General features: G+C 47.8%; 1 protein-coding gene across 3 annotated transcripts; it reads left to right on the plus strand.

Annotated features, from left to right (window-relative positions):
• Positions 1-2: 2 nt before the first annotated feature.
• CRAT (carnitine O-acetyltransferase) lies at positions 3-15,839 on the plus strand. Of its 3 annotated transcripts, none has more exons than XM_053996718.1 (15): positions 3-358; positions 2,544-2,646; positions 3,767-4,030; positions 4,504-4,622; positions 6,689-6,742; positions 7,619-7,784; positions 8,475-8,649; positions 9,087-9,265; positions 10,265-10,365; positions 10,554-10,673; positions 11,142-11,264; positions 11,396-11,531; positions 11,986-12,048; positions 12,539-12,676; positions 13,210-15,839. In XM_053996718.1, exons 1-15 carry the CDS (start codon positions 18-20, stop codon positions 13,423-13,425), a joined length of 2,298 nt encoding a protein of 765 aa, XP_053852693.1. In that variant the 5' UTR covers positions 3-17; the 3' UTR covers positions 13,426-15,839. The 3 variants fall into 3 exon arrangements, with proteins under 3 accessions (XP_053852693.1, XP_053852692.1, XP_053852691.1); XM_053996716.1 differs by having other exon boundaries at positions 319-358; positions 2,555-2,646; XM_053996717.1 differs by lacking the exon at positions 2,544-2,646 and having other exon boundaries at positions 276-358.
• Positions 15,840-16,156: the final 317 nt, after the last annotated feature.

Below are 16,156 nucleotides of genomic sequence, written 5' to 3' on the forward strand. Positions count from 1 at the left end.
GTAGTGCTCACGCCGCCATGTTTGTGCAGGGCGCGGCCCTCCTTGCCCACACTGGGCAGGGACCGATGTGCGCGGAGGGCAGCGGAGGGGCGAGAGACAGGACCCTCCTCACCATCTCCGGGAGAAGGCAGCGGAGAGAGGGGCCGCAGCACGGCTCCGCCACCGGCCGCGGCGCTCCTTCCGCTCAAAGCATCGCTCTGCCTTTCCCAAAGATGGCAACGCGGGATTCGCCCCACTCCAAGATGGCGGCGGGGCGGCCCCGCCCCGGGGCGGTGGAGCGGCGGCGGCCGGGCTGTCCTTGCGGCGGGCCCGGGGTGCGGGGTGCGCGGCCATGCTCGCCTTGGTGGCCAGGGCTGCGGTAAGAGCGACACCGGGAGGGGCGGCTCCGCCAGGACCGGCCGGAGACGGGGCGCGAGGCGGCGGCCGAGGGTCGCTACATCGGGCAGAGTACAGTGGGCGAGGGGCGAGGCCGGGTCCGTGCGGGGCCTTTAGCCGGGGCAGCGCAGACGCTCGCTCTCGGCGGTGCCGCTGTCGGGTCCGGCCCCGCGCCCCAGCCCGGAGCACAAGCCCGGGTCCCCGGTCAGGGCCGGGGTGCGGGCGGGTGCGCTCGGATGGGCTCGGTGCCACCTCCCCCGGGAGCGGGGCAGGGACCCTGCCGAAGTCAGTCCCCCAGGCCCGCTGGTTTCTTCCCGTGCCTGCCGGCAGCGTGCACGGAGGTGACAGTTCCAGAACTGTCAGGGCTGGAAGGCATGGATCCCTGGAGATCGCCCTGTCCAACACCCCTGCCAGTGCAGGATCACCTGGGGCAGATGACATAGGAACGCGTCCAGGTGGGTTTGGAACGTCTCCAGAGAGAGACGTTCCAAACGAGAGAGGGAGACTCCACACCATCGCTGGGCAGGCACTAGGGCACGGTGCTCTGCCATCCTCAGTGTAAAAAAGTTATTCCTCATGTTGAGGGCAGACTTCTTGTGTTTTAGTTTATGGCCATTGCTTCCCCTCCTGTCACTGCGCACCACTGAAGAGAGTCTGGCACCACCCTCTTGACGCCCACCTCGATAATATTTATACGGATTGTTCAGATTCCCTGTCAGCCTCCTCTTCTTCAGATTAAACAGGATGAACTCACACAGTCTCTCACTCACCTCATACAAGAGATACTCAAGTCCCTTAATTATTTTTATGTCCTCCTCTGGACCCTCTCCACCAGTGCCTTGTCTTGTCCCGAGATGTCCAGTTGGGGCTGGACAGCAGGAAGGTGGCTGCTGGACAGGGAGGGGCCAGGGAAGCCCAGGCAGATGGCATTGGTGGCTCCCAACGTGCCCATCCTGCTGCACACACGGCAGAGCTGTCAGACCCCTGCCAGGCTTGGGAGCTGCTCTTTGCAGTCCCTTTTGGGTCCTGAGAGGAGACAGAGCAGCAGAACAGCAGCTACAGTGCAAATCCACTCACAGTTACTGAGGGACCAGGCAGGGCCAGTTGTCTCTGGGCTTAAGGGGCACTCCACATTATAATTTAAAAATAAAAGACAAACCTCTGATATCCTGGTACTCAATTCTGTGGCTGTGCTAAGAATCAGCTAGGAAATTCCTTCTGCCCCCCAGCAGGTGGATTTCCTTTCCCACCAGCTTTGCAGGCTCTGGAAAAGGTTCTTTGGTGTGTTGGAACGTGGCTCAGCAGCGATGCCAGCCCACAGGCTGGCCCTGTCTGCACACCCTGCTCCACTGTGTTTGTTTTCCTGCTGCTTGTGGGGAGGATTGAGCTGTTCCCTCTGTTTGCTGCCAGCTGCCCCCTCAGCTCTGATCACTGTTCCTTCTCCCACCAAATCCTTGAGTTTAACCCCAAACCAAACAAGCAGGGGACAGAAAAGAGGGAAGATAACAAATGTATTCCACATTTTAACATACAGTGGCTTCCATGGGTTTGTTTTGGGATTTTCATTGTTACCCCATGGAAAATCTGCAGTTGTTTGTTTGAGAACATCATACTCTATACAAGCTATGCAGACTGTGCTTGTCTGCCCCTCAATTCATTAGACAGACACAAAGGAGGGGCTGATATTCCTTGTGACTGCATGGCACTCTCATTGCCCTGCTGTGAAGATACTTTTTGGTTGTTTTGGGGTTTTTTTTTTAAGAGTTGACAACCCAGAACTCCCCAAAGTCTCAACTTGCAACAATGACCACACATGCATGGGCAGTGAGGGCAGTTAAGGTGCTGCCCATGGTGCCACCTCCAGGACATAAACTGAGGTCTCTCCTGCCTTATGTCCAGCTATCCCAACAGCCACAGTAGTTTCAGGGTCCAGGCAAAGGCTGAAGGAACAACATCCCCACTTCTGCCCTAGCTGGAGCCCAGAGCTTGGTCAGAGAGAGGCTCTAGCCAGGTATTGATCAGCTGCCCAGAGGGGCACCTTCAGGGCAGTTGTCACAATCCAGTGATCTGATAATTCCTGTCCCCTGTGGGCTGTGCCAGCCCTTGAGCCCTCTGATCAGAGCAGTCATGTGGCAGTTGGCTAATGAGGTAACGCCCTGCATGGGCAGCACATTGTCAGGTGGAAGAGGAGACCCAGACAGGCCGAGGGAGAGGTTTACGGTCTTTTCTGTCCTACCAGCCATGGATAGGAAGCAGAAGCAAGCAGAGAAGGTACAGTATGCCCAAGCTGCTGTGATCAACATCTTTCTTTTCCTCCCAGTCCCACTCTTCTTTTATGCTTCAGTAATTCCTCCTCCTGGTGTTTTTCTCATTCCTTCTCCAAACCTCAATCTCAGCTCTTCTCAGGTCCTACAAAGACCCAGCTGCCCAAAAACAGGGAAGTTTCTGGGGGGCCTTTGTCACTTTGTAGATTTATCTCTTTCTTCTCTGTGCTTAACTGCTGGGAGGAGGTGTGGGGACAGCTATCTTCTTACTGCTTTGGAAGTCAAAGGGAATGTTCTCAGTGGCTTTGCATTCTCAGTACACTGACAATGCAAAGTCCAGAGTCCTGCAGGAGTGTCTGATTCAGTAGATCCATGGGAGAGGGAGGTGCAGAGGGAACTGGAAACCTTGAGTACTATTGAAACATCTTCAAGCTGAAGAATGTCCAACCCCGTTCATCCAAAAGGATGTTGTTATTCTTTTTGGGGAAAACTGGTGAGTTGATTTCCTGGTGAGCACTTGGGTTTGCTCCATTATATTTCTCCAGCTAGGGAAGTGGTTGGTGCTTTTGTTCCCACATGATCCGGTTGGATCACAGGAGCCTTTTGGCATCACCCACAGTTTCTTGAATAGACAGAGAAGAGGCATTTTAATCCTACCCCAAACTTAGCTAAATTCTGCCTCCTCAAAGCCAGAAGGGTAGTTTGGTTTGGCACAAGGGTTTTGCTTTTTAGCCTTATGCTTTTGTAAGAAATAATGAAAGTTTCTGATAGTACATAAGATGATTATTTTTTTCACAACTTTCTTACCACTTACCACGGGATGGAAGGGTTTGACTTGGTCCATCACATGGAGACTCTCAGCTGAAAGGTGTCCACAGAGTGGGGAGATGTGTCATTATCCCCACAGCATTTTCTCTGAGGAGCTAAGAATAGGTACCTTGGAGATGTAGTTTGTCTTTCACAGCTTTCCTGGATGTCCTGCACCCTTCTCCAGCACACAGCCGTGCTCTGCTCCCAGGCTGGGACATCCATGTGCCCACAGAGAGGCTGGGATGGAAACTCCTAGATCCAGGTTCTTTGCTACCTCGGGGGATGTTTTGTCTCGACATTTGCTCTGTGCTTTGCAGGCCAGGCCCTGTGGCCTGCTGAAGCAGACACCTCTAAACAAGATCGCGGGCAGATTCCAGCTCCACCAGGAAGCGCTGCCCCCCCTGCCCGTGCCACCGCTGCAGCAGACCCTGGATCGGTACCTGCTGGCCCTGCAGCCCATCATCAGCCCTGAGGAGCTGAGCCACACGCAGGAGCTGGTGGCTGAGTTCCGCAAGCCGGGAGGCGTCGGGGAGAGGCTGCAGAAAGGCCTGGAGAGAAGAGCCAGGAAAACAGAGAACTGGGTAGGTCAGGGCTCTGGCCCTCTGGTTAGGGAGGGTGGAGGGCTGATGTGCATCTCTTCCGTGTCCTGGTTGTATCCACTGGAACTTGTGTTTTAGTGACATCACCTTCCTGACCAGTTTGCTGCTGATCTCCCCAAGCTGTGCAAACTCCTCACCAGGACTTGGGTGAGCAGAGAGGTTATGGCAGAACAGGGAGTCAACTGGCCCTGCCTCTGGCTGCTGAAGGCTTGAACCTGTCAGCATCACGCAACTGCCTCAAGAAGTTGAAGGAAACCCTCTGCTCAAGCCCTGCACCAAAACCACCCATGCCTTGCTCAAATCCTCCTTTCCCCTTCTACCTGCATAGTACAAACCCCAAACACTGTGCTTGCAAAGTGTGGGACAGAACGGGGGGCAGGATGCCGAGACTCATCAGCCAGAATTGGGTTGGACAGCAGCAGCAGCTCCCTGCATGTTTTCTTTTTCCATCCCAGCTCTCAGACTGGTGGCTGAAGACAGCTTACCTGGAATATCGCTTGCCAGTTGTGGTCCACTCCAGCCCAGGTGTGGTTTTACCTAAGCAGGATTTTCTGGATCGACAAGGTCAGCTCAGGTAAAATCCTTTCCCACCTTCCCTTAGGTTATAGGTGGGATGAGCTTTCTGTGTTCAACAGGGATGAGGGTATTAAAGCAGATTGGGAATGAATAATCTGGTCCCCAGGTCTGAGCTGTCTTTGCTGTAAGGGCAAGGCTGCCAGTAAGGAAACTCCTGGTTGCACCAGACTAAATATTTCATCAGGGGAGAAAACAAAAGAGTTTAGTGGTTCAGGTATTAAACAGGGACTGATAATCTACATTTAGGTCTTTGCTCAAGCACAGATCTTCACTGCAAAATGGTCCCCTCACTGTCTGAAGACATTGTGAGGATGTATTGGAGGCACTGTGATTGTGTGTGCAGTTAAAGGAGGCACCAAAAGTAGCCCAGGCAACTTTGTTGTAAATTTTCATGTCAAGGAGATCACTCAGAAATACCTCTGGAGTTTGCTAGTTTATAGGGATGGGGGAGCCTGATAGGGACTGTCCCCTATTGTGATTCATGGTTTGGGAAACCACAGTGACCAACCTTCCCACTCCAAGCTTTTCCCTGCAATCAGACCCTGCCATACCCTCTCTTCCTCATGGGCTCCCTTTAATTTTTAACCACCACTACCAGTGTGTTGAATCCATCTGCAAAACTTCAGCACTAACCTTTACACAGCTACCTTTGCCACAGTTAGCAGTCAGCACTGCCCTGGCCCCAGCCAGGGGATCAATGAGGCTAGGAACAAATCCTCCCACCCCTCGATACACCTGAGCAGAGGATTAGCCTCACAACAGTGCAAGAGTACACAAATGTCTGTAAAGCTCTCTGTCATATTATTTACTCTTAAGTTTTCCAAATAATTGGGAGAACTGCAAGTGCCCAACCAGTGGAATTCAGCAGCTGCATAAGAAGGTGGGCTCCTGTGTGTTTGGGTAGTTTGTGGCTGCACAAAGAAGTTTGACAGTGCAGCTTGAAACTAAAGCTTCCAAAAGCAAAAGGCAAATTTGGAAAGTGGTGGTTTTTTACTCCTTAACCTGCCAAAACTGCTGGCTGAAAACAAGTCAACCAACCTCTCCTATCTCCTCAAGCCCAAACTCTGCTTCCAAGCTGTTAATTCTCTGGAAAGGAACATAGGCACTCTTACTGGTGTTTCCCTCATGTTTTGCAGTAAGGCTGAGGAATTTTAATTGAAAACTACTTTGCAGAATGTCTCATTTCACAAAACCCTTAGGTTCTTGGAGTTGTGTCCTTTGATCTTTCCTAGGGATGGGCAGGCTGAGCCAATCTAAAGGATACTGTCTGCAAATGCCAAATGCTGGCACCACGTCACTCAGCCAACAACACAACCTCCTGGCCCAGTGACCTCCTACCTCCTTCCTTCAGGGACAGGTGGGAGCTCCCATGTCAGAGAAGGCCAATCTGTCACTTCTAGCTAAGCAGCTTGGTGTGGCATGTCACAGCCCTGCTGGGAGCTGGCATTGGCACTGTTTACGTTAATCCTGGTAAACACACCACCTCAGTGTCCACATGCAGCACATCTGCTTTGTTTCCAAGCCCTCAATGCCAGAGGAAGGTTCTCCAGAGTTATGTTAGCAGCAGGATGTTCCCTGGGGTAGGAACTCAGTCACCAGTGATATCTTAGATGCAGGAAGAAACAGCTGCATCTTGGCTTGACACTCCAAGTTGGCCCCTAGCCATGGAAGGGCAGAAATCCCCTTCTCTTGGTGCTGTTTTAATGCTGAGAATCAGAACTCAGATGTGATAAAATTGTAACACATCAGCAGCAAACACTGCTGTTAGAGGGTCATTAATGCATGACTGAATCCTTCTTTCTTGAAAGCTGTCCAGAGTTCCTTGGCTGTATAGTAAGACACATAAAAAAAGAAAGTGCCCCACAGTAGGACTATCCAGCAATCTCAAATCACAGCCCAGAGTGGCTGTGTCAGTTAACCAGAGATGGACACAACAGGGGCTTGGCAGGAAGGCTGAACTTTCTGAGGAGTAGAGAACAGCTCTGCTAATCCTCCTCAGCTCGTCCCTCAGCCCCAGACACATCTGTGGTTGATCTCAGCTTGTTACATTTGGTATTTTTCCAGGTTTGCTGCCAAGCTGATCGAGGGTATCCTGGATTTCAAGACCATGATTGACAAGTGAGTTACTTGACCCTCCTGAGAGCTCACACCTTCTTTAACATCACAGAGAGGCTGAGCCTTGTCCATAAATCTCCCAGGTAGAAAGGCAAGAGATGACAGCACAGATTTGAAAAGAGATACTGTAATCCTCAGTCTCCTCCAGTGGAAAAAAGCAAACTTACTCTTCTGTCTTCACGTTCTTTGTTTACCTTAATGCTTTCATTGGTATGGGAACATGCTTGGAGGGAACGAGCACGACTGACAGTCTCACGGAGCTTTGCACTTCTGTTTGCTCACTGGACAAGCTACAGCTCAGGCAGCAGGAATTTGAGTCTCTAACATTGTGTTCCTGGTGTTTCTCACCTCCCAGTTAGATGGGATGAGCTCTAGAGAAATTTGTTCCTCCCTTACCCTTTTTCTTTTGGTCACCAGCAAATGTCTGCTGGACACACCTTATTTAAGGTCCAAAAATATGTTTACTAACACCAATGGTCAGACAAAGTTCAGGGTAGTTGGAATATGACTGCAGAAGCGAGTGACTGAGCCCCTGCCTAGTTCATGAATCATAACAGCACATCAGACACTCGTCACTCAGAACTACAGCCATGGACTATGTCCAGAGACCTGATTCTCTGGTGTCACAGAAAGGACAGTGTTTTTTCCCTTCCCAAATGAAATGCCAGCAAACAGACATTTTTTTGTAGCCTGTACTAAGAAAGCTGCCAGGAATGGGGAAGGACAGCCCCTTTTTTATGCCACCAATACCTTCAGGTTTTGCCAGAGGGAGGGAGGGAGCGCAGCTGCAGGGCAGAGCCTGTAACCTGTGTGGGAAGCACAGGCCTGCTCACACTGATCTGTTCTCTCTCCTTCCTCCTTACCTTGCTGTGTCTCCAGTGAGACCCTTCCAGTGGAGTACATGGCTGGGAAGCCCCTCTGTATGAACCAGTACTACCAGATCCTCTCATCCTGCCGCATTCCTGGGCCCAAGCGGGACTCCATCGTCAACTACGCCAAAGGCAAAAAGCAGTCCAGACACATCACGGTCGTTCACAACTTCCAGGTAAGGCAACTGCCGGGCTTTCAAGGTTTGTTGAGGTGCAGGTGTCCCTTTTGCTAGCTGTTATCCAGAGGAAAGGGAATAACAAAGTCTCTGCCCACAAGGTTTTTCTCACCAGGGATATGTTCCTGCTCCTTTTATTCCCTTCAGCCAGCAGCAGAATTGCCACATGTAAGCAACAGACTAGAGGCAGAAAAATACTGTCTTCCTCTGTTTCTTGTCCCTGTAATTCCTGCCTCTCAAAGCCCAGAGACCTTGTCTGCAACTGGAAACTGAAAGTGAAAATTGGATAACTGAAGCTGAAAGAGGAAAGCTCCAGGTTGTTTTCTGGAACACTCATGCTCAAAGCATGAGCTCAAACCCTGCTGAATGTACATTTTATTCCATGTCTTTGGCCACCAGCCCAGTGGACATATGGAAAAAGCTGGAGCTCCTACTGCAGCTTAGTCTCAGAAACAGGAATTCCCTCTTGGTCCTTGTTACCATGGCTTCATAAAACCAGGACTATATTTATGCTCTGCAAAGGAAGCTGGACTTGGGTCTCTCAATTCTGAGCATCCTTCGAAAGTCTTGCAAGCTGAGTTCTTCAGCCAGGCCTTACCTTCTCAAAGTAGCTGTTGCCGGTTTCTGGGGCTGGACAATTACCTTCTCTCACTGTCTGTCTCTGTCCTTGCCCACTCTTCTCACCTTCAGTTCTTTGAGCTGGATGTTTACAACAGTGATGGATCTCCCCTTACCGCTGACCAGCTCTTCATTCAGCTGGAGAAGATTTGGAACACCTCCCTCCAAACAAACAAAGAACCTATTGGGATCCTCACCACCAACCACCGAAACAGCTGGGCAAAAGCCTACAACAACCTCCTGAAAGGTCTGTAGAGCCCCTAACTCGTGTGCTAACAAACACTGCAAATCCTTGAATAATAAACCTCCCCACTGTGCTCTGCTCAGTTCTTTCTTTAGGAAGCTTGTTTTGGACAGATAACATGAGCCCTCCACCTTAAAGAAGCAATCATTGCAATCTATTGTAATTTTTGGGTTGGGAGGTACATGTTCCAAGTGTGAAGTTTAGTGAAATTTCAGAGTTTGTTGCCTTGCAAATGAGTAGGATGTAAGAAAAGTGAAAAAAGTTGGGTGAATGCAGCATGTTCACACCTGTAACCCAGCTGGCTGCAATTTTGATAGCTGTGTACACCCCCGCTGAGATACAGCAGGAACCCAGCACTGCGTCCTTCAAACCCACTCTTTCAAATTTCTCTCCTTCCAATGACACAACTCCCTCTTACTTACAGTTCATTTCTCTCCCAGATAAGACCAACAAGGAATCCGTGCGTACGATTGAGAAGAGCATCTGCACCGTGTGCCTGGATGCCCCCATGCCCCGGGTGTCCGAGGACATCTACAAGAGCCACGTGGCCGCGCAGATGCTGCACGGCGGCGGCAGCCACTTGAACAGCGGCAACCGATGGTTCGACAAAACCCTGCAGGTAAGAACTGATGCTCTAAAGGTACTGAAGAGGTGGCTCTGGAGGTGTTTCCTGAGACTGCAAAATCTAAAAAATCCCAGGAACCTTTTGCAGCAAAGGTCCTCATGTCAAGATAGTGGAAAAACAAGGGAGACGAGGAGTGGTGGCTGACGGTGTGAGATCCTGTGGTTCCCCCTGCAGTCACCAGCATTTGTTGCTGCCTCGGGGACTTGTTTCTTTTCTGCCTCTGCCCACATTTATTCAGTGCAGCAGGTCTTTGTATTCCTTATAAATCAATTTTCTGCCTGCGGTCAACAATGCCTCATCTGCTCAGAGGCAGCCCAAACAATGGGAGGTCTGTTCCTTGGATCTCCTCCAGGCTTGTCACTTTTCCTAGTTCTGCCAGAAGCTGCCCAATGGCATTTTGTTTAGTTTTTTGAAACATGCACTGCTATCCCACAGCATCCCTCTGATCTCTTCTCCATTCAGTCTTGTCAAGATCCTTCAACAGCAGCTGCAGCTGCTGTTGGAGTTTTTCCTTCATTAGTTGGTTCATTGTGGATTGCAATGGTGCTTTAGAGAACTCTTCTCATACCTGCTGAACTCTTCATAGTGTTTTCAGCTGTTTTGTTCCTGTTTGGAACTCTTCACCAAGGGGATAAAGTTTAGATGTTCCAGCTGATTGAAAAGTAAGGGTAAGCCAGCACGTGGCAATCTTATTCCCGTACTCTGGGTGCATCACAGTAAATCAGAACCACTGAACCTCTCCGTGTGGCCAAAGCACTGAGCACACCAATATGTCAGGCACACCCTTATCCAGGGAATTTTGCAGAACTGTAACAGTGCTCTCAGATCTTCTGCACCTGCTGAAAGGATTCCACTGCTGTGCTGCTGAAGGAGACCTCTCGGTGTGCAAGGACAGGCTCTGATACAGACAGGGAGACACCAAGGTCTCTCTGGGTATCTTCTGCCTCACACACTGCCTGTCTTCAACAGTGTCCTCTCATGCTTCTCTCCCAGTTCATCGTTGCTGAAGATGGCTCCTGTGGTCTCGTATATGAGCATGCTCCCTCCGAAGGCCCACCTATCGTTGCTCTTCTGGATCACATTGTGGAGTTCACGTGAGTCCTGCCCCTGCTTTTCCTCAGCATTGGAGATGCCTTATTGGCACTGTGAGGGGTTTGCCAGGCTGTGATCAGTGTCACAAGGTGTTAGGGAATATCTCCTGTGCATTTCTATCCAGGCTGTGGCATTCCTAGCTGAGCCTCATGCCAAAGGTCTGGTTAAACAAAACCATTTCTCTGAGCAGGAAGAAACCCGAGATGGGCACATCATCTACAGTTCATCTGCCAATGCCCAAAAAGCTGCGGTTTAACATCAACCCAGAAATCAAGAACGACATAGAGAAGGCAAAGCAAAACCTCAACATGTGAGTATGGAGAAGTGGGTGGGTGACTGAGAGAGTAATTCTCCCCCCTTTGGAGCCTGTCAGTGGTTTAAATGAGGCTTTCCCCACTGCAGCCAGGGAGTTTTCCCAGTAACTTCTGGGCTCAACAGCATTGAGCTGAGCTGAAAAGCACTGCCAAGAATAAGGGCAGAGGTGCTGGAAAGGGGTTATTATTGATTCATCCCATTTTCTAAGAGCAAGGCTTTACTGGATCCAGCTAAGAATACTGGACCATAAACACACACATGGCCATCTAACCTAGTAAAGATTTTCAGTAGTGGCCAAAAATTCTTACCTCTGGTGGTGCTGCCCAAAGAGATCTATGTGTGCTGGAGCTCTATGTCCCTGCATAGGTCAGATCCAGATGGCCTGTTCCCTCTGAGCCTTGAGAAAGCCACTGTTTTACAAGAATAAGCAACAAAGGAACAGTTCCTCTTTCTTTCTTTGTAGCATGGTTGAAGATCTGGATATCAAAGTCATGGTCTTTCATCAATTTGGGAAAGGTTTCCCCAAGTCAGAGAAGATAAGCCCTGATGCTTTTATCCAGCTGGCCTTGCAGCTGGCATACTACAGGTAAGACCACCCATAGGTCATTCCTCAACCTCCTCAGTGACAGACTCAAACACGTGAGCTTGATAAAGATGGCACAGACAAGGCTTTCCCAGGACAGACTCACTTGTGTGGCTTTCTCCTCCCTGTCCCAGGATGTATGGCCACGCCTGTGCCACGTACGAGAGCGCGTCACTGAGGATGTTCCGCCTGGGCCGCACCGACACCATCCGCTCCACCTCTGTGGACTCCCTCAAGTTTGTGCAATCCATGGACAGCCCTGACAAATCGGTGAGGATCTCAAAGAAGTGGAGTAAGAGGAATCCGAAAAAGGGAAAAGCTGCTTATTTGGCTGACCTCATCTCATCTGGTTTCAGCTAAGAAGGGCTGCACTCCATATTGAGCTAAACTATAGCTTGCAGTATCTTTAGACATCAGGGGTTTGGTTTGACTTTTCTATCATATGTACTGAAAGCCTGGGAAACACCATGTGGATGTTTCTGAGCCCACCAAAAAGTCCTTTGTAAGGCTGTTCAGCTACTCAGACTAAGTTCTGCTACTGGTGGATGAACGCTATTCAGAATGAAGTAACACTGCCAAACAAAATGATGTAAAAATTAAATCTAGTAAATATAAATGAGTTTCATACAGACACACAAAGCAGAAATGTCCTCCATCCTAGAGAACAGCCAAAATGAGGTTCTGCATTTTGCAGAAAAACTTAAACAGATCTGTGTGTTCTCAGGACCAGGAGAAAGCAGACCTGCTGAGGAAAGCCACGCAGGCCCACAGGGAATACACAGACATGGTGAGTGTCCTCTATGCAGACAGGCTTGGGGGTTTACCCAGGAAATGAGAGTTCTGGGGAAAGACAAGACCTGAACACCTTTTGCTCCCGACACAGCAGTGTGGCCATTAGTGTTGCAAAGGTCTGACTCTGATCTGACAGTGCTCTGATGCCACAGACTGAATCCTCTCTAGCTGGTGTTTAAGTGTCCCTTGTGACTGGCCTAAAGGAGAGAATCAAATATTACAATAGCTTCATTTCTTACCATCGAAGTTTCACAAGGAGCCCTTAAACCAGAGGGAGTCCATGGGCAGGAACTGTAAGGTTGTTTCCACTGTTGTGTTTAATTTCACAGTCCTTACAAACAAGATTAGTGTTCTCAAAGGCAACGTCTAGTTTCCTTCTAACTTTAGAGACTTTTTAGAAGTGTTCTTTTCTTTAACCCAAATAAATAGTTTTGCTCACTTGCTGCTGGCCTGGCTTTCATCTGTCCATCCTTGCTTTCCTCCAGGCCATACGGGGCAATGCAATAGACCGGCACCTCTTGGGGCTGAAGCTCCAGGCAATCGAGGACCTGGTGAGCATGCCCGAGCTCTTCATGGACACAGCCTATGCTGTTGCAATGCACTTCAATCTCTCAACCAGCCAGGTACAACTCATCTGAGCCAAAAGCACTCTCTGTTCCTTCTCCATGTTTCTCTTCAATTCCATTCTGTTAGAAACTACGTTGGGTCTGAAATTTCTAAACTGGCTGTCAATCCCATAAAGCTACAGATCTGATCTTACACCTGCCACAGTCCCTCACAGACATATAAAACACTAACACAACCAAAACCAAGATGGCCAAGAGTGTTTGGTGTTTAAATTGAAGTGATATCAATGAAATCAGCAGCCAGAACAGCTTTGTGTTAAGTGCTGTGCTCTGATTCTTACTGAATAGTTCTACTTGTGACTTACTACAAGCTTACCCTGGGGAGAAGCACTCCTGTGCAAATGCAGAGGAAAACAAAAAAATTGCTGCTAAATGGTAGGATCCAGCACATGTGTGGTGGGAGGTGAGGGTGACCAAAGGCCCTTCTACAGCAGTTTAATAAGATGAGTTTCCTCTGTTGACAGAGCTGTTTGCATTTGATGGTTTCATTTTTCTCTGGTCAGAAGGTTTTAATCACATTGTCTCCACAGGTCCCAGCCAAGACAGATTGTGTGATGTGTTTTGGTCCCGTGGTTCCAGATGGCTATGGAGTGTGTTACAACCCTATGGAGGAACACATCAACTTTGCAATTTCAGCCTTCAATAGCTGTGCTGACACAAACGCAGCCCGCATGGCACATTATCTTGAGAAAGCACTGCTAGACATGAGGATCTTGCTCCAGGCTGCTCCCAAATCCAAACTGTAAGAGGGAACCCCCTCCCCCCCCCCCCCAGTTAAATGGGCTGTCCCTGATGCACTGAAGCTCCCAGTTCCTCAGAAAACAATTCAGAGAACAGCTTGCCCTGGAACCTAAGAAGATAGCTACCATTTGTTTTCAGCAAGATGTTACAGAATAGTCACCCACAGATGTCAGACTCTGTAGTGAGAGGAAACACTGCCTCAAACCAAAGTAGAACTGAGCAGGCCTCTCCCATCAATGCAAAGTGCACCTTCCTGTCCTCAAAGAGGACACAAATATGATTTTTATGAAAACTACCATAAGGGAATACAGAAAGCACTGTCCTTGCCAGTATCTAAATCCATTTGGTGAGGAGGGTAGTTCTTGTCCATGAAAAGCAGGGAATGTTTATTGTATGACAGAACTACTGTAAAACCAAGTCTTTTTCCTGGTTTCATCTTCTGAAGAGTATCTTCTGGTCTTGACTGAAGATTTTTCTACTGTTCCAGCAAAGCCTCATCATTCAACTTCAGCAAGGGGAAGTTAAGCCAGAGCAGATCCAGTCTTGTTAGAGTTCACTGCACTACTTATCCCAGGCACTCCAGCCAGTACAGGCTTTACAGCAATGTTCCCTTCCCCTTGTTCAGGACACTGGGATCTCCTTTGTCTTACACTGACCCTCTTAACAACAGGACATGACTTGATACAAACTAAGGTGATTTTCACTGTTTCAGGTTATTTTTGTTCTTGTTCTTACTGAAATACTACTCCAATTTGTGCCAGGTTTATTCTGTGAGAGAATGATCTCATATGATACTGTTTTTATGTTCAGTTGACAAACTTGAGACAGTAAAAGATTATATATAAACATTAACATACAACAGTAGCATAGGAACTACTTCCAACCAATCTGTCAGAACCCAAGCTCCTGACTACACTTTTATTTAGTGAAACCATATGGTAATAAAGAATTCTAGTGCTCCTTCTGCAGTAGGAATTCTGTATTTAAATTGCACACCCTTCAAGATGTGTCTGCTGGGATGTCACCATAAACAAGAAGCATTAGGAGTGTGATGGCCTGTTTTGTTAACAGGGAAATAATTGCAAGGGACATGATCAAAGTGACTTGATGAACATGTATGAACAAATTTGCACTAAAGCTTTTTAAAGTAAAAGAAGAAAAAATCCAATTTGCTTCTCAAAATATATATGCCAATGCTTTGGCATTTTTTTTCCTGAAAGTATGTTATTTCAAAGCTTCTATCTTATACCTAATACATACCTTAAAAGAGGAAAATTTAATTGAAACTCACCTGCACAGCCAGTGATTGTATTGAACTTGATTGAACTGCCACTTTCACATCATCTACATGGATTTAGTTGATCTTTTAGAAGAATCCTGAATGGAGTGAGACAGCCTAAAAACATGAATAGGAGCACTACAGACCTGCAAGCAGAAATCCCTGCTCTGGTGACTCCTCTGTATCAATAAGACTGAAAACTGCAAGAGGATACTCAGTATTATCAAACTCTAAGTGATTGTGTAAATACTACAGACAAGAACAAACTTTACTGGAATAACATCTGGATTTATGGAGCCTTTTACATGGAAAAAAATATTCCTTTTGCCAAAGTAATCCACCCCCCATACTGAATCAGCTTCTGTTACCACGGGATGAATTATTTTTCCATGTCTGCAATGCCTTCAAGCACAAGTAGTGCCACTGAAGTATTTGAAACTGGCCCTTTTCCACTTCTGTCTCAAAGGGGAAGGCTCTCAAAGCAAAGTGCCTATTAAAGATTAAACATAAGCATGTGCTGCTGAAGACTGTACCTCAGAAGATTGGATCTATTCTGGATCTAAATCTGGACATCCTACTAGCTTCAGCAGAGTACAGCTGCAGGGAGCAGACTGAAAGAGATGCAAGATTTATAAACCACCTAATGCATCCTTATTAAAACATAAAGCTGAAATTCAGATGAATGAAGTTGATTTTTAAAGTGCTTGAAAGGACACTAAAATCATTACAAGGTTTTTTCTTTAAAAAGTCTTTTCTTATGGTACAAGTTCTCAAATGTGATGTCCTTCTGGTTTGTATCTTCAAGATTTTTTCACTGCTGACTGACTGAATACTCTTCTCCCTGTTTCTGACTGTTTTATCAAGAGATGCCCATTGTCTTAAAGGCACATTAAGTAGAAGAAACGAAAGTTCTAGAAAAACGACCTATTTGGAACAAATTATTTCAGAAATTCATAGACTGAAAATATTCAGATAACTCTTGGGGTATGAGTGCAATTTTTGACACAGCCTGATAGTGTTGCATGTTTTGCTGGTTATCTGTGTTAAATACTGTTGGGTAGTGGGATCTATGTCATGCAAAGTTTGGAAATGTTTGTTAAGTTAACTGGGACACAATAAACAGATAAATGCTACAAAAAGGCTTAAATCTCCTTAAACACTGTAGAAGTTACATAACTGCCCTTAATGAGACAATATTTGTGTGGGGATAGCAAGAACAGTGAACCACAGCATTCTGTCACCTTCCTTTTATTGTCATATCTCCATCCAGCCCCCTTGAGTACAGGGGAGGAAGAGAAAGCATCTGTTTGCAAAGCCACGTATTCTAAAGAAAACATTCAATTTCAGAAAACTAGTGGCAGGAGACTTCATACAAGTGTAGGATAATAAGGCAGGGCTCAAATCTTTTTCCTGCACAGCACCATTTAGTTAAGAAAATCCATGGAATCACTAAGGAA

The sequence above is a fragment of the Vidua macroura genome, chromosome 21 (assembly GCF_024509145.1).
Source record: "Vidua macroura isolate BioBank_ID:100142 chromosome 21, ASM2450914v1, whole genome shotgun sequence".
Classification (NCBI taxonomy): Eukaryota; Metazoa; Chordata; class Aves; order Passeriformes; family Viduidae; genus Vidua; species Vidua macroura.

Coding starts and splice junctions, on each gene's coding strand:
- CRAT (XM_053996718.1), top strand. CDS start 18: ATGTTTGTGCAGGGCGCGGCCCTCCTTGCCCACACTGGGCAGGGACCG. Junction 2,647..3,766: donor AGCAGAAGCAAGCAGAGAAG/GTACAGTATGCC, acceptor TGTGCTTTGCAG/GCCAGGCCCTGTGGCCTGCT. Junction 11,532..11,985: donor TGGACAGCCCTGACAAATCG/GTGAGGATCTCA, acceptor GTGTGTTCTCAG/GACCAGGAGAAAGCAGACCT.